At 41.8% G+C, this 23,624-nt stretch overlaps 1 protein-coding gene across 1 annotated transcript in view; it reads left to right on the forward strand.

Annotated features, from left to right (window-relative positions):
• The first annotated feature begins 541 nt into the window (after positions 1–541).
• The window catches only part of mertka (c-mer proto-oncogene tyrosine kinase a), a 41,516-nt gene continuing 18,433 nt past the window's right edge, over positions 542–23,624 (forward strand). The window contains exons 1-9 of the mRNA XM_014179999.2: positions 542–852; positions 5,504–5,687; positions 5,954–6,157; positions 6,412–6,512; positions 6,735–6,908; positions 15,920–16,006; positions 16,735–16,850; positions 21,341–21,530; positions 22,633–22,778. Of these exons, the coding sequence (XP_014035474.1) occupies positions 768–852; positions 5,504–5,687; positions 5,954–6,157; positions 6,412–6,512; positions 6,735–6,908; positions 15,920–16,006; positions 16,735–16,850; positions 21,341–21,530; positions 22,633–22,778 (1,287 nt within the window). The 5' untranslated portion in view covers positions 542–767. The remainder of the gene's footprint in view (positions 853–5,503; positions 5,688–5,953; positions 6,158–6,411; positions 6,513–6,734; positions 6,909–15,919; positions 16,007–16,734; positions 16,851–21,340; positions 21,531–22,632; positions 22,779–23,624) is intronic.

Here is a 23,624-nt window from a genome sequence, read left to right on the forward strand (position 1 = left end):
AGGCTATTAGTACACAGTATAATAACGCTTTCAAAAGCATTTTCTGTAGAGTTTTAAATGCATTACGTAGTCGTTTTCTCTCTGATAACTCATATACAGTGAGGGAAAAAAGTATTTGATCCCCTGATGATTTTGTACGTTTGCCCACTGACAAAGAAATGATCAGTCTATAATTTTTTTATGGTAGGTTTATTTGAACAGTGATAGACAGAATAAGAACAAAAAAATCCAGAAAAACGCATGTCAAAAATGTTATAAATTGATTTGCATTTTAATGAGGGAAATACGTATTTGACCCCTCTGCAAAACATGACTTGGTGGCAAAACCCTTGTTGGCAATCACAGAGGTCAGACGTTTCTTGTAGTTGGTAGGTTTGCACACATCTCAGGAGGGATTCATACATTTCTTTTTGACATAATAAAAGTTGCCAGTGATTAAAATTCAGTATCTTTTGAATGAGTTATCCACATTGCGAAGCTTTTTTATAATCCTGGCTTTTATTTTGAAGGTTGGATTTACCATACCATATGGCGTCATCGTTTGTGCTGCCTGCAGAATACTAGTGAAGCTCTTATATGGACGAAACAGCTTGGATTCTAGAGCAAAATAAATGTCTGTGTTATTCAATGATGTTGAGAAATGAGAATGATAACTATTTGTGGTAACGTGTCAGATCGTACGACTTCTAGAAAATAGTTTCATTTTTATTGGAGAGGAGGTAGTAGCGGAAAAAATCCTATTGTCTGCGCACTGCATACTATTTACTATGGCGAAAAAGTCAACTACGATACATCTATGGACTATTTTACTTTCTACCAGTGTTGGCATAATTTGGGAGAATCTGGCCAGTGGTAAGTTGAAATGTCAAAATTTTTGCTGTTTGGAGGACTTTGAACAACTCTTTCTGTCAATAGTTAATTATGTCTTTGATGAAAATCAACTTCTGTTTTTCAAGCAATTCATTGTCGATGTTTCATTGTTGTTCATTTTGAAACTTGAGTTTAATATTTGTTCGATTGTAAATTAATTCCATAGAGTGATTTCTTGTGAGCATGTATTTATTTGGTAAACATTTTGAAACATATATTTACATGTATCCTTAGTGGGGGTTACAAAGGGTCTATAAATTTGTCAAATTTTAAAAGTACTTGTTTATTACCTTAAAGATAAGCCCCCAGTACTCAATTGTTTATGTTTTTGTTTTCATTGGACAAAAGTAGTTGTTCTCATCAAATATCTTGAACACTTCAAATAGGCGTATAGAAATCCAATGCTATTTGCACATAGGAAATCTCATGGGATCCATTTGTTTATGTTTTTGTAGGGGCCCCTGAACACTCTCTTATGGTGTTACGTCATCCTACAGAGTGTAGCTTTAATCCCAGCCTACAGTATATACTTGTCGGGCTTTTATAACGCCAAATCCAGGTGGTACTGATTTAAAATAGCCTGGAATGTATATGACCTCCCTGTAGCATCCAATGCAACTTCTGAAGGATTGTAAATCTGACCAGTTACTTGGAATGCACAAACCTGTAGGGCAGCCCTACACTCCAATGTGCCGTTTTTGTTTCACTGCAGTGTAGTGTTTTGATGTATTGTTAAGGGTTTCGCTGATCAGTGATGTCTGCTTGACTCTTTTAGGGACCTATGGTAAGGACAAACGTTCAGTACTGAATAGATTAATCCCTCTTTTATTCTCCTCCTCTCATGTTTAAAACCAGCCGGCTCCAGACCTCGTAGGGTAAGAGTTGAGTACCCCTGAGTTATAGGATGATAAATACTGTATACGAGAGTTTTGGTGCAGGTACAGCCAACAAGCGCTAGCTAACGTTAACCACCTAGCAAATGTTTTTAAATTTAAATTTAATTTTTTACAAATCAATTCTTGCAGTCACAGTATCGATATAAAAACTACACAAATAATATTTCGATGCTCTACTGTATCGATTTTCACCCGCTTCTCTAGGTTTGTCTAGGGTATGTAGCCTACGACACCGTTTGTGAAGAGGAGAAGTGAGAGAACAGGTTTGGCCTTTAGACTCTGGCATCACTAACAAAGTGGATCATTGCTTCCAGGGAGGCAGTTTGCTTCCTCTGATAACAGATTATTTTAACTCTGAACTGCTGGTATTCCCCCCTTCCTCTCTGTCCCAGTGAAAGCTGGTGTCAGTTCCCTTACAAACAAATGTATGAGCTTACATTTATTTCACTTTTGAAACCATATTTTCACATGTATACATTTAGAGAATCATATTTTGAAATGTATACATTTAGAGTTGACATGTTAACACCACCTTTTCACATGTGAGGAAATTGCAGTTTCACATGTTAAAAACATTCACATGTGAACATCTCAGTTCACATGTAGAATTGCAAGTTCATTAGCAGTTTCATTAGCAGTTTCATTAGCAGTTTCAAAATCTGGGGTTGAAATAATGTTATTCTCCTCACATGTGAAAAGATGTTTCCACCTGTGGAATTAGGACAGTGGTGGAAAAAGTAACCAATTGTAATACTTGAGTAAAAGTAAAGATACCTTAATAGAAAATGACTCAAGTAAAATACTACTTGAGTAAAAGTATAAAAGTATTTGTTTTGAAATATACTTAAGTATCAAAAGTAAAAGTATACATCATATCTAATTCCATATATAAAGTAAACTAGACGGCACCATTTTCTTGTTTTTTAGCCAGGGGAACACTCCAACACTCAGACATCATTTACAGATAGCCAGGGGAACACTCCAACACTCAGACATCATTTACAGATAGCCAGGGGAACACTCCAACACTCAGACATCATTTACAGATAGCCAGGGGAACACTCCAACACTCAGACATCATTTACAGATAGCCAGGGGAACACTCCAACACTCAGACATCATTTACAGATAGCCAGGGGAACACTCCAACACTCAGACATCATTTACAGATAGCCAGGGGAACACTCCAACACTCAGACATCATTTACAGATAGCCAGGGGAACACTCCAACACTCAGACATCATTTACAGATAGCCAGGGGAACACTCCAACACTCAGACATCATTTACAGATAGCCAGGGGAACACTCCAACACTCAGACATCATTTACAGATAGCCAGGGGAACACTCCAACACTCAGACATCATTTACAGATAGCCAGGGGAATACTCCAACACTCAGACATCATTTACAGATAGCCAGGGGAACACTCCAACACTCAGACATCATTTACAGATAGCCAGGGGAACACTCCAACACTCAGACATCATTTACAGATAGCCAGGGGAACACTCCAACACTCAGACATCATTTACAAACAAAGCATGTGTGTTTAGTGAGTCCGCTAGATCAGAGGCAGTAGGAATGACCAGGGATGTTCTCTTGATAAGTCTGTGAATTTGACCATTTTCTTGTCCTGCTAAGCATTCAAAATGTAACGAGTACTTTTGGTTGTCAGGGAAAATGAATGGAGTAAAAAGTACATTATTTTCTTTAGGAATGTAGTGAAGTAAAGGTTTTCAGAAATATAAATAGTAAAGTAATGTACAGTTACCCCAAAAAACAACTTAAGTAATATATTAAAGTATTTTTACTTAAGAACTTTACACCACTGAATTAGGGTGACCACATCTAAAAAGCCCAAATGCGGGACAAGGGAACGATTTTGTGTGACATTCACAGAACAGAGGACAGAATAATTTTTTTGGGGGGCAGGTTAATGGATGACGTTCAAATGGCGACATAGTTCTGCTGTATGAAGGTCACTTCCTGTTAAAGGGGCAATCCTCAGTTGTAACTTTCCATTTTGGACTTGTAAATTAATGATATGTACCCATAGATCTTTTAAAGAATATAATGTATAATGTAAATTCCTCATGAGTGTATCCCATCAGAACCCAAAATATAAGCTTGTTTTACTCCAATGTTTGTAAATAATGTAAATGTAAACAGTCACTGTATAGCCTAAAAGCATGTTTAAACTATCATTTTGATATTATGGATGGTCAGTCCTTGCATCCATAGCGTGGAGTGGTTGAGTGGTTGCATTTCTCTAGCCCCATCCCTCAGCTTTTTACTGAAACTGTGGTGTGGAGAACACTTTGTTCATGTTTCAATTAAGGATTGCCACTTTAAACACCTTTAATAGAGTAATAGTGATATTATATGGAGAAATCCTCTAGTGAGGGAGTTACTTTTGTGTCAATAATACCAAGTAAAACTTCTAAAGTCGAGAACTTAATTCTTAGCATTGCAAACAAACAGAATGATCTTGAAAGCAAAACAAAAACCCCAAAGTATGGATAGCAAAACAAAAAATTGCATGGAAATAATTTCAAAATGCGAGAACAAATTAATTGTAAATGGATGCAAAAACTATTTTCCAGTGATTTTTCTTTAATGATAATGTGACTAAATAAAACACCTCCCTCTTTCCTGCAATTTTCCCTATCTTTGGTTATGTAACCCTGGCCGTTGCTGCCTTTTTTTCCAGTTCCATGTTTTGGCACATTCATTCTAGCAACATAGCTACTGCTGGTTTGCCTCAGAAGCTAAGCAGGGTTGGTCCTGGATGGGAAACCAGATGTAGCTGGAAGTGGTGAAAATGAACATGTAACAAAAAAAATGTCACATGAGCAAAAGACTAATTCACCAGGAAAAGTACATGTGAAACTTCACACGTATCTGAAAACCACATCTCTGACTTGTGTGAAAATCTCAACAAATAAACATCTATATTTTTTTAACATGAACATTTTCACGTGATTTGTTCACACGTGTTCACATGTCTGAAAACGAAAGGTGTTTTTTTTTTATGTTTTTTTTTTTGTTGTTGTAAGGGCTAGCCTGGTCCTATATCTGTGCTGGTTGTTGAACTATGACCATCGGAGTTTGCAAGACAGCAAAAACAGATCTGGGACCAGGCTAAGTAGCAGTAGCCTGTCTTGAGATTTTATAAGGATATTGCCATACACATATTTGCTTCGTCCCATATCTGTTTTTTGCTGTCTAGGCAAGACTGTATAAACAGATCTGGGATCAGGCTATATGAATATTACTTCGCTGAGATATCCAAGGGAGGACCAGGAAAAGTATTGAAATACTCCAGATATTTGGGAGATTCCTCTGCTTACACTGTATGGTTCCTCCCTTAGCACAGGGAGAGGGAGAAACAAATGCAGAGTGGTATTGAATATCAAATTAGCTGTTCCACCCCCTCCTATACAGTCTCAATACAGTTTGTTTCCATTTGAGTTAGGCTAATCGTGGTGGCTTTAATCATTTGAGTAGTTCTAACTCTGAGGGCAAAATACTAAATTTAGGGAACTGAAATGTTAGTTTCAATTGCAGATTATTCTCCAATCCCCCTGTGACGTTATTTTGTGTTTTTTGTTGTTGTGAGAAATACAGTATATAAAGTTATTGACTATTGATCTAAGGTAGGAGAAATGACAGAGATGGTCTATAATATTGTAACAGGCTTTGGAAATGACCGTCCCTTCCTGCTCACATACAGCTGAGCATCATGGGAGTCCCTATGTTTACCGTGTCTCTGGAGGACGTGGCCGTGGCGGGGTCTCCCCCCACATGTCAGGACGCCAGGGTCGGTCCTCCAAGCCCACTGTACCCCCCGAGACCCTCATCGTACCAGCCCATTCCCCGAGGGTCCACCTCAGCCAGGACGACATCAGGAATCTGAGGTTACTATCTATCAATCACTTGTTTGTATTGTTGTTGTTGTAACTTTTGTCTTGTTGTCTTTTTTTATTATCATTAGGTAGATGTTATTTGTTTTACCATTCTGAACCCCTTTGGGAATAAGTCTTTGTATTAATCAATGCGTGAGCTATCCTCTGAGGTTTAAATCACATCTTACTGATGAATGTTTCATTTGCAACCGTAAAATTCAACAACATTTAACTCAACTCAACTTCCATTTCATTCAACTCAATTTGATTCCATCCAGGTTCAAGCCTACGGTGGGGTCGGTGCACCTATCCGAGGGCCACGAGGCAAAGTTCAACTGCTCCATCGACATCCCTGACGCCAACCTGGACCTCACCGTGCTGTGGTGGAAGAACAACATGGAGCTGGCTGGAAACCTGCAGGTGGTCATCAACGAACTACAGACCGTTACACACGGGGTCATGACCCTGCTGTCCACCGTCAGGTAACTGTAATGGGAGGACTTGGGTGTGAGCAGGGGACATTCATGGCAGACACAGCATGTGAAGAAAAGAGCATTTGGATACTTAGATCCTTGCAATTTTTTGTAATTAAACTGCCAAGCTTTCAGTTACAGTCGACCTTTGTCAGAACATAGAAACACAAACAATGTGACACAGAGAGTGCAATCAGTATTATAAATCAGGTGGTTCTGAAATGTCTGGATTGCTAAATTTCTCCACTACTTGTGTGTTTCAGCATAACTCATGTGCAGAGAGCTGACTCTGGGGACTACCGCTGTAGACTGAGAGTCAGTGACACAGTGATAGAGTCCCAGCCTATCAGCATCCAGGTCGAAGGTGAGTCCCAACATCATACGAGTGCTTCAAATGGATGACAAGGGTTTCCATGACTGGTTCTTATATACTGTGTCTTTTAGGTGACCAGTTTGAGCAAGACGAGGCGTAGATTCACTGATCTTGATCTTAACAAGTAGTTATTTGTAATGTAAGGTGATTCTGCACAGCCTGACTGCAATGTAGTCGATCTCAAACATGTACTCTGTCTGTGTGTGTTTTTAGGTCTACCAACGTTCACAAGACAGCCTGATGACAAGAACGTAACTCGTAACAGCCCCTTTAACCTGTCGTGTGAAGCGGTGGGTCCCCCGAATCCTATCACGATCCACTGGCTACGCAACGGAGTGCGTGTGATAGGGTACATTACCTCCTCCCCCAGCAACTACACTGTACCAGGTGAGAGAGACACACACACATGCACGCACACACACGCGGGCACATGCACAGATGAGCACACGCACGTGCGTATACATGCACACACATATGCACACACATATGCACACACATGCACACACATGCACATATGCACATACACACTCATACGCACATACACACACACATGCACACATTTGCACATACACACACACGTACATATACCCACATATGCACCTACACACATGCACATACACACGAACATGTACATACACACACATATGGACATACAATCTCTTGCTTTCATATGAAGTATTGAACTGGCAGCCAATATTATCTCAGTACCACTTTCTGGGTTTCACAAAGAGTCTGGAGGTGTATTGGATTGTTCTATTGCTCCATCATCTTAGTTTGCATCCCAAATGGCACCCTATTCCCTATCAAGTGCACTACATTTGACCAGAGCCTCTGGTCTAAAGTGGTGTACTACATAGGGAATATGGTGCCATTTTGGAGATAACCTTAGCCTCTCTCCTAAGACCTAGAAAACCTCTTAAAATTAAAAAAAGTGGATTTCCACACCGCGCGTTGCCCATTTTGCTAAACTTTGAATTCAGGTCATTGGCTAATACACAGACGTAGATTGAATAGGGATCTTAGCGACTCACCTGCATCTCTCCTTTATAACACCACAAATGTACTGTAAGTCATGTTGTATTTTGCAATGTTGAGTTGGGTTTTCTGGCATACAAAATCCCCTAGGTCCTAAAGAAAATGTGTGCATAGGTCTCTTAAGGGAAATGTTTTGTTCTGTGTGCATATTATTAAGATTTAAACATTTTTCCCCTTATTATTAAATTACCTTGTTATTTCGTTAAAATTAATTGTTTAATGTGAGAGAGAGAGAGAGAGAGAGAGAGATGAGGTAAGACCAAAAGAGAGTATGAGGACCAAGATAGATAGATAAAGAGAACGTAAGACTGAGATAGAGAGAGGAAGTAAGACCAAAAGAGAGTATGAGGACCAAGATAGATAGATAAAGAGAACGTAAGACTGAGATAGAGAGAGGAAGTAAGACCAAAAGAGAGTATGAGGACCAAGATAGATAGATAAAGAGAACGTAAGACTGAGATAGAGAGAGGAAGTAAGACCAAAAGAGAGTATGAGGACCAAGATAGATAGATAAAGAGAACGTAAGACTGAGATAGAGAGAGGAAGTAAGACCAAAAGAGAGTATGAGGACCAAGATAGATAGATAAAGAGCACGTAAGACTGAGATAGAGAGAGGAAGTAAGACCAAAAGAGAGTATGAGGACCAAGATAGATAGATAAAGAGAACGTAAGACTGAGATAGAGAGAGGAAGTAAGACCAAAAGAGAGTATGAGGACCAAGAAGAACTTGTGTTGTGGTTTATGGAGGGAATACTGTTTCCTCATATCGCTGAATGTCCAGGCAGTCTAGCACATTTGGTTGGTTATTCATAAGCGATGGTAAAGGACATTCATGTCAGTGTTTGTGTGTGTGTTTATCAGTGTAAAATGTGCAGAGCTGTGTCCTACTCAGCTGTAGCAGAGATGTGTTGGAGGTCTGAATACTGTGATGTCACTCTGTCTATCTACAGTCTCAGCATCTGTCTCTCCCTTTCTCTCTTTCCCTCCATCTCTTTCTCTCTCCCTCTACTCTCCATTTTCCTCTCTCTTTTTGTCTCTCGCTGTGTCTCTCTCTCTCTCTGCCCTATCCCACTTTCTCTATTTCTGTCCTGCTACCACAGAGAGATGTATCACCATGTTCACTGTAACTGTGGGCCCCCCGAGTTACAGTGCTGAATAGCTAACCACTTCCAACTGGACTCGCTCTAGCTTTAACAATGTGTCTGTCTGTCTGTCTGTCTGTCTGTCTGTCTGGACTGTATACTAAGATAATCATGTTGGTTATTGGGGAAAATGGATCCTTTCAGTTAGTTTGGTGGGGAGGAATCTGATATTGTCAAGGGTCAAGATAAGCTTTTTGTGCAAGGAGAATGTTTTGTGTGGTTTGATGAATGGGAATGTGTTGCGTGTCAAGGCCAGTGGTGCCATGTTTTACTCCATACATTTTCCTTGACCCCCAAAAGTACTCGTTACATTTTGAATGCTGAGCAGGACAGGAAAATGGTCCAATTCATGCACTTATCAATCGAACATCCCTGGTGTTGGTGTGCCCCTGACTATCCGTAAAAAAAAATACTGCTGTCTGGTTTGCTTAATATAAGGAATTTAAAATGATTTATGTGTTTACTTTTGATACTTAAGTATATTTTAAACCAAATATTTTTAGACTTTTACTCAAGTAGAATTTTACTGGGTGTCATTTTCTATTAAGATATCTTTACTTTTACTCAAGTATGACAGTTGGGTACTTTTCCCACCACTGGTCAAGACTGAGTAGAGCTACAACATTTTGGCCTGGAGATTTACTAAATTAGTTATGATTTGAATCCTGGACTGACAGAGTGGGGACTGCAGCTTTGAAACGCTCCAAAATACCTAAAGGGGCCTTAATGATTAATTTGTAATAAATATCTTGAAGCTGAGCAGTGTTGTGAGCATAAGACTTGAAGTTACCTGCCTCCGTTAGGTTCTCCCACAGATAAACACCTGTCTTCAATGTGAAAACATAACATTGGCTCTATGCAATTTACAGCAGTTCATTTTCTTGGTGACCTGGGGCCAAGCATTCTTTATTTTTTCTTTATTTTTTCTTTATTTTTTCTTTGGAGGGGGGGTAGATCAGCTTTAATATTGCAGATAGATTGTGGGTCCTATCAAATTGTTTGGTGGGGACATTGTTTCCAATCCCCCATATTTAATTGTATTTTATTTTTACATATATTTTCCATTGAATTTATGAATCTAGGGCCTCCCAAATGGCGCACTGGTCTAAAGCATTGCCTCACAGTGCTAGCTGTGCCATTAGAGATCCTGGTTTGAGTCCAGGCTCTGTCGCAGTTGACCGCGACCGGGAGACCCGTGGGGTGGCGCACAATTGTCCCAGCGTCGTCGGGGTTAGGGGAGTGTTTGGCTGGCAGGGATGTCCTTGTCCCATCATGCTCTAGCGACTCCTGTGGTGGGCTGGGTGCAATGCACGCTGACACGGTTGTCAAGTGTACAGTGTTTCCTCCGACACATTGGTGCTGCTGGCTTCCAGGTTAAGCGGGCATTGTGTCAAGAAGCAGTGTTGTGTTTCGGAGGACGCACGGGCTCTCAACCTTCGCCTCTCCCGAGTCCGTACGGGAGTTGCAGCGATGGGACAAGACTGTAACTACCAATTGGATACCATGCAAAAGGGGTAAAAATAATTCATGAATCTTTTGAGCTCTGTGGTTTGATTTTGGGTCCGGTACTGTTCAGTTTATATATATATGTTACCCCTTGGTAGTGTTATCAAAAAGCACTGCATTGATTTTTACTGCTACGCACACGATACACAACTTTACATTTGTGTCACCAGTAGTCCAGACACAGTGGTGAGTTGTAGGGCCTTTAGTAGTCCAGACACAGTGGTGAGTTGTAGGGCCTTTAGTAGTCCAGACACAGTGGTGAGTTGAAGGGCCTTTAGTAATCCAGACACAGTGGTGAGTTGTAGGGCCTTTAGTAGTCCAGACACAGTGGTGAGTTGTAGGGCCTTTAGTAGTCCAGAAAGAGTGGTGAGTTGTAGGGCCTTTAGTAGTCCAGACACAGTGGTGAGTTGTAGGGCCTTTAGTAGTCCAGACACAGTGGTGAGTTGTAGAGCTACTGGCTGGGAGGTGAAGGGTGGAGGGTTAGAGGCCAGAGTTGTGTTTTTTTCCAGCATGTGCTGTGTGTGTGTGTGTGATGGGGGTTGAAGGGAAGATGGACAGATCGGGGGATGGCTCCCTGGACAAAGGCCTCATTCACAGGATGGCCCACCACCCCGCTCTGCTTTACAGGGAGGGACTGGAAAGGGGAGCTGGCTGGGGACTGGCAGGCTGGCAGGGTTTACTTACATCCATATCTCTGGATGTTACGGGTAGCCTCTCCTCCCACTAACACTGAGCAGTTTCCTTCCCTTTTCTGACTCGATTCTGATTGGGCCTGTTCAGCTTTTGTTACTGGGGTGGTAGCCTACTGTTGTTACAGGTAGCCTTTGCTCCCTCAAATTCTAACCATTTTCCTTTCTGTATATTAAAGTCCAGTTAGCCACTGTTCTCTCCCAGAACAATACATGTTACATAATGATTTACAAACCTAGTCCCCAGAGGCACATTACAGGGTCAGACCATGGCCACATTACATGCCCACAATCTCCTCAGAGCACAAAGGGAACCAATGTGTTACAGTGATGGAATGGAATAGGCTACTTTAGTTGAAAATGGAAAAAGACATTGGGGCGAAATGTGATGCATTGATATAAAAAAGAGCTGAAGTGTGTCCCCCCAAGTGTACTCTTTTTGACCCACCCAATGGAACCTGGTCAAAAGTAGTGCACTGCACCATATAGAGAATATAATGCCATTTGGGACGCATACTGGGTTATATGAGGTTGTTCTGCAACCAGGTCAGTTCAGCAGTGAAAGCCTGGTAGAATGGAACCATAGAAATAGAATGGAACCTTGCCAAACCTGATAATTACACACTGTTTGTTGGACTTGGAACCGCAATGCAATACTTCCAGGGCTAGTTACAGAGAGATCATACATTTGGCTCGCTGGTTATAGAGAGATCATACATCTAGGCTTGATTGAAGTTGCCTGACCTAATCGAACCAATAGAATAGTCGCAAAAGTGCAAATCCCTGCCCATTTGGCACTCTAGGCAGACTAAAGCAAATGCTAAAAGTATTTGAAAGATTTCAAATAGTATTGGAACCCAGTTTCGGCTCACTCCACCCACTCACTCTCTCTATGCATTTACTGTAATCCACTAAACCAATTTCAATGTTGTTAGCCTCTTAGCTGGAATGGTCACTTGCAAGTCTCAAGAAATTCTGTTTTGAGCTGCAGGAGTTGTCTAGGACAGCCACCAATAAATGGTGTCGGTGTGAAGAGCAAGTGTCTGACCTTTGCTTTGTGTGTTGTCTTTTTATTAAACTTTTTATTAGACTCTTTAGTACTCATTGATCTGTGAGTTGGAAGGCCCTCTGAAAGATGCTGTTAATTCTCTGGATGTGACCCACATGGCACCCTATTCCCTTTATAGTGAATTACTTTTGACCAGGGACATACAGTGGGGGAAAAAAGTATTTGATCCCCTGCTGTTTTTGTTTGTTTGCCCACATACAAAGAAATGGTCAGTCTATAATTTTAATGGTAGGTTTATTTGAACAGTGAGAGACAGAATAACAACAAAAAAATCCAGAAAAATGCATGTCAAAAATGTTATAAAATGATTTGCATTTTAATGAGGGAAATAAGTATTTGACCTCTCTGCAAAACATGGCTTAGTACTTGGTGGCAAAACCCTTGTTGGCAATCACAGAGGTCAGACGTTTCTTGTAGTTGGCCACCAGGTTTGCACACATCTCAGGAGGGATTTTGTCCCACTCCTCTTTGCAGATTTTCTCCAAGTCATTAAGGTTTCGAGGCTGACGTTTGGCAACTTGAACCTTCAGCTCCCTCCACAGATTTTCTATGGGATTAAGGTCTGGAGATTGGCTAGGCCACTCCAGGACCTTAATGTGCTTCTTCTTGAGCCACTCCTTTGTTGCCTTGGCCGTGTGTTTAGGGTCATTGTCATGCTGGAATACCCATCCACGACCCATTTTCAATGCCCTGGCTGAGGGAAGGATGTTCTCACCCAAGATTTGACGGTACATGGCCCCGTCCATCGTCCCTTTGATGCGGTGAAGTTGTCCTGGCCCCTTAGCAGAAAAACAACCCCCAAAGCATAATGTTTCCACCTCCATGTTTGACGGTGGAGATGGTGTTCTTGGGGTCATAGGCAGCATTCCTCCTCCTCCAAACACGGCGAGTTGAGTTGATGCCAAAGAGCTCCATTTTGGTCTCATCTGACCACAACACTTTCACCAGTTGTCCTCTGAATCATTCAGATGTTCATTGGCAATCTTCAGACGGGCATGTATATGTATTCTTGAGCAGGGGGACCTTGCGGGTGCTGCAGGATTTCAGTCCTTCACGGCGTAGTGTGTTACCAATTGTTTTCTTTGTGACTATTGTCCCAGCTGCCTTGAGATCATTGACAAGATCCTCCCGTGTAGTTCTGGGCTGATTCCTCACCGTTCTCATGATCATTGCAACCCCACGAGGTGAGATCTTGCATGGAGCCCCAGGCCGAGGGATATTGACAGTTCTTTTGTGTTTCTTCCATTTGCGAATAATCGCACCAAATGTTGTCACCTTCTCACCAAGCTGCTTGGCGATGGTCTTGTAGCCCATTCCAGCATTGTGTAGATCTACAATCTTGTCCCTGACATCCTTGGAGAGCTCTTTGGTCTTGGCCATGGTGGAGAGTTTGGAATCTGATTGATTGATTGCTTCTGTGGACAGGTGTCTTTTTTACATGTAACAAGCTGCGGTTAGGAGCACTCCCTTTAAGAGTGTGCTCCTAATGTCAGCTCGTTACCTGTATAAAAGACACCTGGGAGCCAGAAATCTTTCTGATTGAGAGGGGGTCAAATACTTATTTCCCTCATTAAAATGCAAATCAATTTATAACATTTTTGACATGCGTTTTTCTGGATATTTTTGTTGTTATTCTGTCTCTCACTGTTCAAATAAACCTACCATTAAAATTATAGACTGATCCTTTCTTTATCAGTGGGCAAACGTACAAAATCAGCAGGGGATCAAATACTTTTTTCCCTCACTGTAGAACTCTGGTCAAATGTAATGCACTATATAGGGAATGGGGCGGCATTTGGGACTTACTTACAGTCTCTTCTCTAGAAAGGGAAGCTGGATGCAGTCGTTGGCTGTTATTTACTAGATTTGGCTCTTTTCACTGTTGCCTGAAATAGACAAACCTTGGTTTGCCAAAAAAGGCATTTCTGCTCTATAAAACCAGTATCATAAACTGAGTAACTCTCTCTCTCTCTCTTACTTTTTCTCTCTCTTTCGCTCTATCTCTCTCTCGCTTTCACTCTCTCTTTCACTTGCTCTCTCTCTTTCTTTCTTTCTCTTACGCTTTCTCTCTCTCTCTCTCACTCTCTCTCTCTCCCTCTCTGTGACCATACACTGGCTTCTCTACAGCCTATCTCAGTTTGTAATGGGAGGTTTGTTTATTTGTCTGTTTGAAGAACTTCAAGCCTGCTGGAAGTATTTAGTAACTCTGAGGGAAAATGAGAGAGATCATGAGACTTTGAGAGATGTCAAAACTTTGATCATAGTTTTACCAAAACGTAAGGTTTTAGTTTATAAAGGATTTGTAGGTATTTATATAGACCTCATACTGGACTTAGGAGGTAAGCTTCTGTACTTTTGAAACTCACTTGTTTAAAATGTCAATATTTGACTGCCGTGATAACTGAGTGACAGGCTCCATACCCTGATGAGACAGATGTGGCATTATGTACTACACTCTTAGAAAAAAAGGTGCTATCTAGAACCTAAAGGGTTCTTTGGCTGTCCCCATAGGAGAACCCTTTGAAGAACCCTTTATGGTTGCAGGTAGAACCATTTTGGTTCCTGGTAGAACCCATTTGGGTTCCATGAAGAACCATTTCTACAGAGGGTTCTTCATGGAACCCAAAAGGGTTCTCCTATGGGGACAGCCGAAGAACCCTTTTGAAACACTTTTTTCTAAGAATGTACATTACCCATAATAGTCTGCACATCATGTTTCTACTCCTCCTTGATATTCAGAGGAAAGTAAACAAAACTAGAAAAGGTAAATGTCCTGAAGAAAAATGTGTGTACTTGCTTCAGCAGTCTAAAAGGCTGTTGTATGGTGGTGGTAGAAGTTTCAATTGGTAAAGGCTAATGTAGAATCACACTGAGGGTACACTACAAAACAGATTCATTAGATATTCAGAAAAATGAAAACAATAACAAGCCAAGCTGTTTCCAGTTCCAGTCAGCTCTCGTGGGCAGAGCAAGCAGTGAATTGTGGAATGGTTTCTGAGCTTCGAGGCAGAGCAAGCAGTGCATTGTTGTGGAAAGGTTTCCAAGCATGAAACACTGGACAGTGTGGAAAAAAACAGCAGCACAAAAGGGACATTATATGGAGCAGGCCTACGCTGGGCAGATGCAGGGTTTGAACACTGCTCCTGTGTGGTGGTAGCCAGGAGAAAGAACTCAGGCATTGAGAGAGACACCATTGGTCCAGTATGGACTTTAGTAGAGCAGAAGCGGTTGCAAAGTGGAAAGATTCAAAAGTTTAGTTTATTGTTGAGGTACTGCCATTATCTAACCTGACACTTATCTAACCTGACACTAGGCCTATGTTTTGTCAAGGATGATTCAAGGATGATTCAAGGATGACAAACCACTCAAACCTCTCACGTCAATAATTCTTTTTAGGCCTACTCAGGACTAAAGCTCTTCCCCCTGTCAAGCTGACACAGCTTTCATCAGTCTTTTTCATGGTCTAACACTTTACCCACTACAGTACATGTAGTCCTGTATTCTGCTAATGGTAAACTAGTATTAGTAACATTCACTTTCAGGCGGTAAGTGGAAGGGAATGAAATTAAAAAGTGGCTTTAGTTGGCTTGTATCACATTGTTTGACATGTTCATTTTGCAGCTGACACAATATGACAGTTGGTTTCTGTTTGTGTGGTAGTTGGTAGAGGCATGAACGTTATCAAGACCTTGACTTACTTTCTATTGCATTTCAGTAGTTACTGTACTGTATGCCCATGATAAATGCATTGTTTGTAGAAGTTTCAATTTAAATATTTCATTGGTTGAGTTCACAAAGTTGAACTTAAACTACTCCACCATACTTTTATTTGGTTATACACAAAGTTAAACTTTATACACAAAGTTAAAGCATTATCATTATAAAATCTGTTCCATTACCTTGTCCTTCGGTACAATTCAGTTAACATGTTCTGCTGTGTTATGTTTTCGTCTATAGGTGTGGACAAGTACACCCAGTTCAGCTGTGAGGCCCACAACCAGAAAGGTGTCACTACTTCCAGGGAAGCTAACGTCAACATTAAAGGTAATGTGGACTCCAAAGTCTCCTCCCACACTTTGAACTATTTGAATATGATAACATGGACAGGGGAGATCATCCTAGATCAGCACTTTGTGAATATGGGCACATTCAGGCTGTCTGAGCGGTAATAGTGCCCTAAATCTCAGTGCGTGGTGCCCAGTAAGGCAGCCACGGTGCTTCTTGGTGAGGCAGCCACGGTGCTTCTTGGTGAGGCAGCCACGGTGCTTCTTGGTGAGGCAGCCACTGTGTTAGGTCGCTGCTCTTTGTTAACTTATGGATTGCTAATTGGGCTGTATTTATTGCTGTATGGGGATTATGTGGATTTTATTTAAGCAATAAGGCACAAGGGGGTGTGGTATATGGCCAATATACCACGGCTAAGGGCTGTTCTTATGCACGACGCAACGCGGAGTCCCTGGATACAGCCCTTAGCCGTGGTATATTGGCCATATACCACAAACCCCCGAGGTGCCTTATTGCTATTATAAACTGGTCACCAACATAATTAGAGAAGTAAAAATACATGATATACTACAGCTGGCAGCCAATCAGCATTCAGGGCTCGAACCACTCAGTTTATAATCGTCAATATATTCTGTCTGTATATTCTGTTTATTCTGGCAGCACCATTTCAGGTCAATTTCCTAGTACATGTAAATGTACTTGGCAAATAAAGATGATTCTGATTCTCCTTCTCTCGTGATGATGGATTGTGTTTGGTATGTTTGCAGTGCTTCCAGCTCCTGTCTCTGAGGTCACAGTGATACAACGTGAATCTAACAAACTAGTTCTGAGATGGACCCCTGGACACGATGGATTCTCCCCACTCACTACTTGCCAGATCAGGGTAAGCAAAGCTCCACACTCTCTGCCTAGATGGTGTATGATGACACAGAGAGACTAGCCTTGCTACCCATCCACATCGCTCCAGCCAAACGCCACGCCCTCTAACCATCAATCAATCAAATGTATTAATAAAGCCCTTTTTACATCAGCCAATGTCACAAAGTGCTATACAGAAACGCAGCCTAAAACCCCAAACAAGCAATGCAGATACATGGTGGCTAGGAAAAACTCCCTAGAAAGGCAGGAACCTAGGAAGAGACCTAGAGAGGAACCAGGCTTTGAGGGGTGGCCAGTCCTCTTCTGCCTGTGCCGGGTTGAGATTGTAACAGTACATGGCCAAGATGTTCAAACTTTCATAGATGACCAGCAGGGTCAAATTATAATAATAATCACAGTGGTTGTAGAGGGTACAACAGCTCAGGACCTCAGGAGTAAATGTCAGTTGGCTTTTCATAGCCGAGCATTCAGAGTTAGAGACAGCAGACACGGCAGAGAGAGAGAGTCGAAAACAGCAGGTCCGGGACAAGGTAGCATGTCCGGTGAACAGGTCAGGGTTCCATAGCCGCAGGCAGAACAGTTGAAACTAGAGGTTGACCGATTATGATTTTTCAGCGCCAATACCGATTATTGGAGGACCAACAAAAACCGATACTGATTAATCGGCCGATTTTAAATTTAAAAAATGTATTTCTAATAATGACAATTACAACAATACTGAATGAACACTTATTTTAACTTAATATAATACATCAATAAAATCAATTTAGCCTCAAATAAATAATGAAACATGTTCAATTTGGTTTAAATAATGCAAAACAAAGTGTTAGAGAAGAAAGTAAAAGTGCAATATGTGCCATGTAAGAAAGCTAACGTTTAAGTGCCTTGTTCAGAACATGGGAACATATGAAAGCTGGTGGTTCCTTTTAACATGAGACTTCAATATTCACAGGTAATACATTTTAGGTTGTAGTTATTATAGGAATTATAGGACTATTTCTCTCTATACGATTTGTATTTCATATACCTTTGACTATTGGATGTTCTTATAGGCACTAGTATTGCCAGTGTAACAGTATAGCTTCCGTCCCTCTCCTCGCTCCTACCTGGGCTCGAACCAGGAGCACATCGACAACAGCCACCTTCGAAGCAGCGTTACCCATGCAGAGCAAGGGGAACAACTACTCCAAGTCTCAGAGCAAGTGACGTTTGAAACGCTTTTAGCGCGCACCCCGCTAACTAGCTAGCCATTTCACATCGGTTACACCAGCCTAATCTTGGGAGTTGATAGGCTTGAAGGGGTGGGTATAATTTGTGGAACGTTCCAACAGGAATCTGTTCCAAAAAACGTAAAGTAAAGGTTGCCAACCAACAACGCATACAAAGTAGCAACGCATACAAACCTAGCTAACTAGCTGCCGAATAGGCATCAACTCACCACGTAGCTTATTCTTAATGTTTGTCCATAGGCAACCAGAGTGAGGACAGACATTTTTCGGAATAAACGTGATGAGTGAAAAACGCAATGAAATAGACCACTCCCTACCCGGTATCTTATTCTGCCGCTATACAACTTTGTATGCGTTGTTTTTTGGCAACCTTGTTATTTACGAAGTTTTTGGAATAGATTCCTGTTAGAACGTTCCACAAATGATATTAAATTATAGTTGATAGGCTTGAAGTCACAGCGAAGAGCTACTGGAAAAACGCACGAAAGTGCTGTTTGAATGAATGCTTACGAGCCTGCTGCTGCCTACCACCGCTCAGTCAGACTGCTCTATCAAATTATAGACTTAATTATAATATAATAAACACACAGAAATACGAGCCTTAGGACATTAATATGGTCGAATCCGGAAACTATCATCTCGTTTTTTCTTTCAGTGAAATACGGAACCGTTCCGTATTTTATCTAACGGGTGGCATCCCTAAGTCTAAATATTCCTGTTACATTGCACAACCTTCAATGTTATTTCATAATTGTGTAAAATTCTGGCAAATTAGTTCGCAATGAGCCAGGCAGCAAAAACTGTTGCATATATCCTGACTGCGTGCAATGAACACAAGAGAAGTGACACAATTTCATGTTAGCAGGCAATATTAACTAAATATGCAGGTTTAAAAATATATACTTGTGTATTGATTTTAAAGAAAGGCATTGATGTTTATGGTTAGGTACATTGGTGCAACGACAGTGCTTTTTTCGCAAATGCGCTTGTTAAATCAACACCCGTTTGTCGAAGTAGACTGTGATTCAATGAGAAATTAACAGGCACCGCATCGATTATATGCAACGCAGGACATGTTAGATAAACTAGTAATATCATCAACCATGTCTAGTTAACTGGTGATTATGTTAATAAGATTGATAGTTTTTTATAAGATAAGTTTAATGCTAGCTAGCAACTTACCTTGGCTTCTTGCTGCCCTTGTGTAACAGGTAGTCAGCCTGCCATGCAGGCTCCTCGTGGAGTGCAATGTAAGGCAGGTGGTTAGAGCGTTGGACTAGTAACCGGAAGGTTGCCAAAACGAATCCCCGAATCCCTCCTGAACAAGGCAGTTAACCCCCGTCCCTAGGCCGTCATTGAAAATAAGAATGTGTTCTTAATCTGACTTGTCTAGTTAAATAAAGGTGTAAAAAATTAAAAAATTGGCAAATTGGTGGCCAAAAATACTGATTACCGATTGTTATGAAAACTTGAAATCGGCCCAAATTAATTGGCCATTCCGATTAATCGGTCGACCTCTAGTTGAAACTGGAGAAGCAGCACGACCAGGTGGACTGGGGACAGCAAGGAGTCATCAGGCCAGATAGTCCTGAGGCATGGTCTTAGGTTTCAGGTCCCCCGGGAGGGGAGGGAGAGACAGAGAATTAGAGGGAGCATACTTAAATTCGCATAGGACACCGGATAAGACAGGAGAAATACTCCAGATATAACAGACTGACCCTAGCCCCCCGACACGTAAACTATTGCAGCGTAAATACTGGAGGTTGAGACAGAAGGGGTCGGGAGACACTGTGGCCCCGTCCGACGATCCCCCAGGACAGGCAGGATATAACCCCACCCACTTTTCCAAAGCACAGCCCCCACACCACTAGTTGTATATCTTCAACCACCAACTTACCATCCTGAGACAAGGCCGAGTATAGCCCACGAAGATCTCCCCCATGGCACGAACCCGAGGGGGGCGCCAAACCCGGACAGGAAGATCACGTCAGTGACTCAACTCACTCAAGTGATGCACCCTTCCTAGGGACGGGATGGAAGAGCACCAGTAAGCCAGTGACTCAGCCTCCGTAATAGGGTTTAGAGGCAGAGAATCCCGGTGGAGAGAGGGCAGAGACAGCAAGGGTGGTTCGTCGCTCCAGTGCCTTTCCGTTCACCTTCACACCCCTGGGCCAGACTACACTCAATTATAGGACCTACTGAAGAGATGAGTCTTCAATAAAGACTTGAGACTGAGTCTGCGTCTGTCACATGGATAGGCAGACCATTCCATAAAAATTGAGCTCTATAGGAGAAAGCCCTGCCTCCAGCTGTTTGCTTAGAAATACAAGGGACAATAAGGAGGCCTGCGTCTTGTGACCGTAGCGTATGTGTAGGTATGTACGGCAGGACCAAATCGGAGAGATAGGTAGGAGCAAGTTCACGTAATGCTTTGTAGTTTAGCAGTAAAACCTAAACATCAGCCCTAGCCTTAACAGGAAGCCAGTGTAGATAGGCTAGCACTGGAGTAATATGATCAAATTTTGGGGTTCTAGTCAAGATTCTAGCTGCTGTGTTTAGCACTAATTGAAGTTTATTTAGTGCTTTATCCGAGTAGCCAGAAAGTAGAGTATTGCAGTAGTCTAACCTAGAAGTGACAAAGGCATGGATTAACTTTTCTGTAACATTTTTGTACGGAAAGTTTCAGATTTTTGCAATGTTACGAAGATGGAAAAAAGCTCTAATGTTTCTTCTCCACGATGAGTCGGGATTTAATCTCCTACCTGATGACTTCTCGAATGCGAACACATTCAAAGCGTTTTGAATGGTCCCAGAAACCGATGGGTTGGGCCAGAGCCTGAACACGTGGGTAAAGCACAGTTTCGGAAATATTCATTGGCTTTGATACTCGCTGATGGATTGTTTGGTACAATGCCCCTCACTTTGACGTCAGCAGAGAGGACTTCTAGGATTGCAGTCTGACTGAATACATGTTGTGATAAATAAAGCAGAGGAATTCAATTCAGTATGAGTCATCAGGGAACAGAGAGATGGCACCAGCTCAAATAAACAACTTGCTGATAGCATCAGTCAGTTGTCAATTCAAACAAATGTTTATCAGTGTTTATTTGAATCCCTGAATAGGGTTAATTAGTGTTTTTCCTAAACCACTTTGTGATATCTTTGCACAAATGTATCTTTTTATAAGAAAATTCTGTCCTGAATGTCTGTCTACAGTAGGCTATATATTTTTCTAACCTATATTTTTCCCTGTGCTCTCTTCAAGGTGAAAGAGGTGAGCCGAAGGAGAGGAGAGGTCAGGCTGGCTAGGATAATCAACACTACAGCTCCTCCGTTCCAGAGTGATGTCCCGGGGTTACAGGCCATGACCTGGTACAACATGAGCGTCTCCTGTAGCAATGAGCTTGGGCATTCACCAGTCAGTACCTGGGTCCAGAGCAACACTACAGAAGGAGGTGGGTAACATCTATGGGCCCGGGTAAAAAGTAGTGCACAATGTAGGGAATAGGGTGCCATTTAGGACATAGGCCCATTGTCTTTGAGCAGGTGCTGGACATCAACACATTTTCAATACAAGGTGAAAATAGACTCTGTACACTGGATTCTATGCTCCCATGTGAATTATTGGTGACAATGTTTCAACCACATCATGATCCGCTATACTGCAGCCAGGCCATGGGTCAGTTTGGAGATTTCGGTAGTGTTTTCATGCATAGAGAATGCATAGATCGCAGGAGCAGCCTGTCCAGGTCCTTGCCTTCTTAAGACTGCATACATCATATGCACTTTCCTGTATGGGATTCTGTAGATCCTGTGTTAGGTCCTGCCTCTGTATAAGATGCATGGCTGTGTGTTGTGTTATTGTAGCGTGGGGGGATCCAAATTGTTGTTTCACTTCACAAAAGAGAGCAATTCAGTTTGGATCCGGGCTAGTTTTCTTGTCCCCTCATCCCATCAAGTATTCAGAAATCAGTTTAATTTCATTGATCAGAAATTGTTAGAAGTACAGTACATACTATATTTTGCATGACAGGGGGTTCCTAGTGAAATGTGCGTCACATCCAGAATATGTCTGATATTATCTTTGCATATCTTCCTGAGAGGCCACATAGGAAGCAAAAGCAGGAGTGGTCTCATGGAGAAAGCACGCAGTTCATCGTGTATGGGTGGGGCTGCTTCTGACTTCCTCTCTAAACTAAAGCCGCTGTTGGGGATATTTTAGTCTACAGATCTGACAGGAATCTTTCCATGCTGTAGGAAACATCAGAAGTGGTTGGCCCGAATGTGGCCTCATCTCAGTCATTTTCTTTGATGACGAGACATATTGAAAATAATGTCTTATTTGTTTCATTACCTCCTATATAAAAATGTTGATGTAACCGTGAAGGACCGTGCACATTAATCAACATTTCAGTGTTCTTATAAATGCGAATGTGCCAGTGTTTGCAAAAGTAGTTTGTTGTATGTGAGCTCTATTTGAGGATTATCACAGATTCCAGGATTGAAGATCGTTTTTGAGTGTGTGACCCTCTCTTTCCCTTCCCTTTGTTACTCCAGTACCGTCAGTCTACCCCCGTAACGTGACTGTTATGCTAAACGAGTCAATGCTGGTGATCCGATGGAAGGACCCACCCCGGGACAGGGTCAACGGAATCCTCATAGGTTATGATGTCATCGTCACGTATGGGACTCAGGACAACAAGGTGATTCTCCTCCTGGAACCTGGAAGACATTGATGCTATCACCCTAGAAATATGATTATTAGAATGGACGTTTCCATCCTATTTCTATGGCGCTCACTGCCTCTCTCAATCACTGAAAGAGGCAGTGGGTCTCGCCCATGGGTCTCTCCCCATGGGTCTCAAAAAGTATTCTATTCTATTGATTCATCCATGCCTCTGTGAGATCTAGAATAGCAGAAACTTAAGATGACCTACTGTAAAAGGTTTTGTTGCACTTTCAATATTATACTGAGATTTCCGGACCAAGATTCAAGAAGTGAGATGGTCATATGATTTTATAGTCAGTCAGTTTGTTCATAAGGTGGTGTGTGTGTGTGTGTGTGAGCGTGTGCATGCGTTGTATGAGGTGGGGGATTGTTGGTCCTTCTTCTGACATTGTTCCTTTCTACCCAACAGACGTTCAACTTCTCTATTCTCTGTCCTGAACTAAAGTGTTTCATTCTACCGTTGAGTCAACAGTAACCTCTCCTGTGTGTAGCAATGCAGGAGTTGTCATTTTTAGGGAATGCTGAAAGTTATTATCCTGGTCCTAGATCTGTAGTGCACTGTGTAGGGAATAGGGTACCATTTAGGACACACCCCAGTTCTCTCTAGTACAATAGCAGGTTTCCTGTCACTTTCTGGTTGTGTAGTGGTTTACTGGAATAGTGTTTCCCCGTCTGAGTCATTGGTCATTGGTTGGTGGAGTGAACGGAAAATGAATACCTTAGATAGAGAGGGACTGCGTCCCAAACGGCACCCTGTTCTCTAATCCCCAACTCAGTCCTGGGGACACCAATGGGTGCACCTTTTGGTTTTTGCCCAAGC

The sequence above is a fragment of the Salmo salar genome, chromosome ssa28 (genome assembly GCF_905237065.1).
Source record: "Salmo salar chromosome ssa28, Ssal_v3.1, whole genome shotgun sequence".
NCBI lineage: Eukaryota > Metazoa > Chordata > Actinopteri > Salmoniformes > Salmonidae > Salmo > Salmo salar.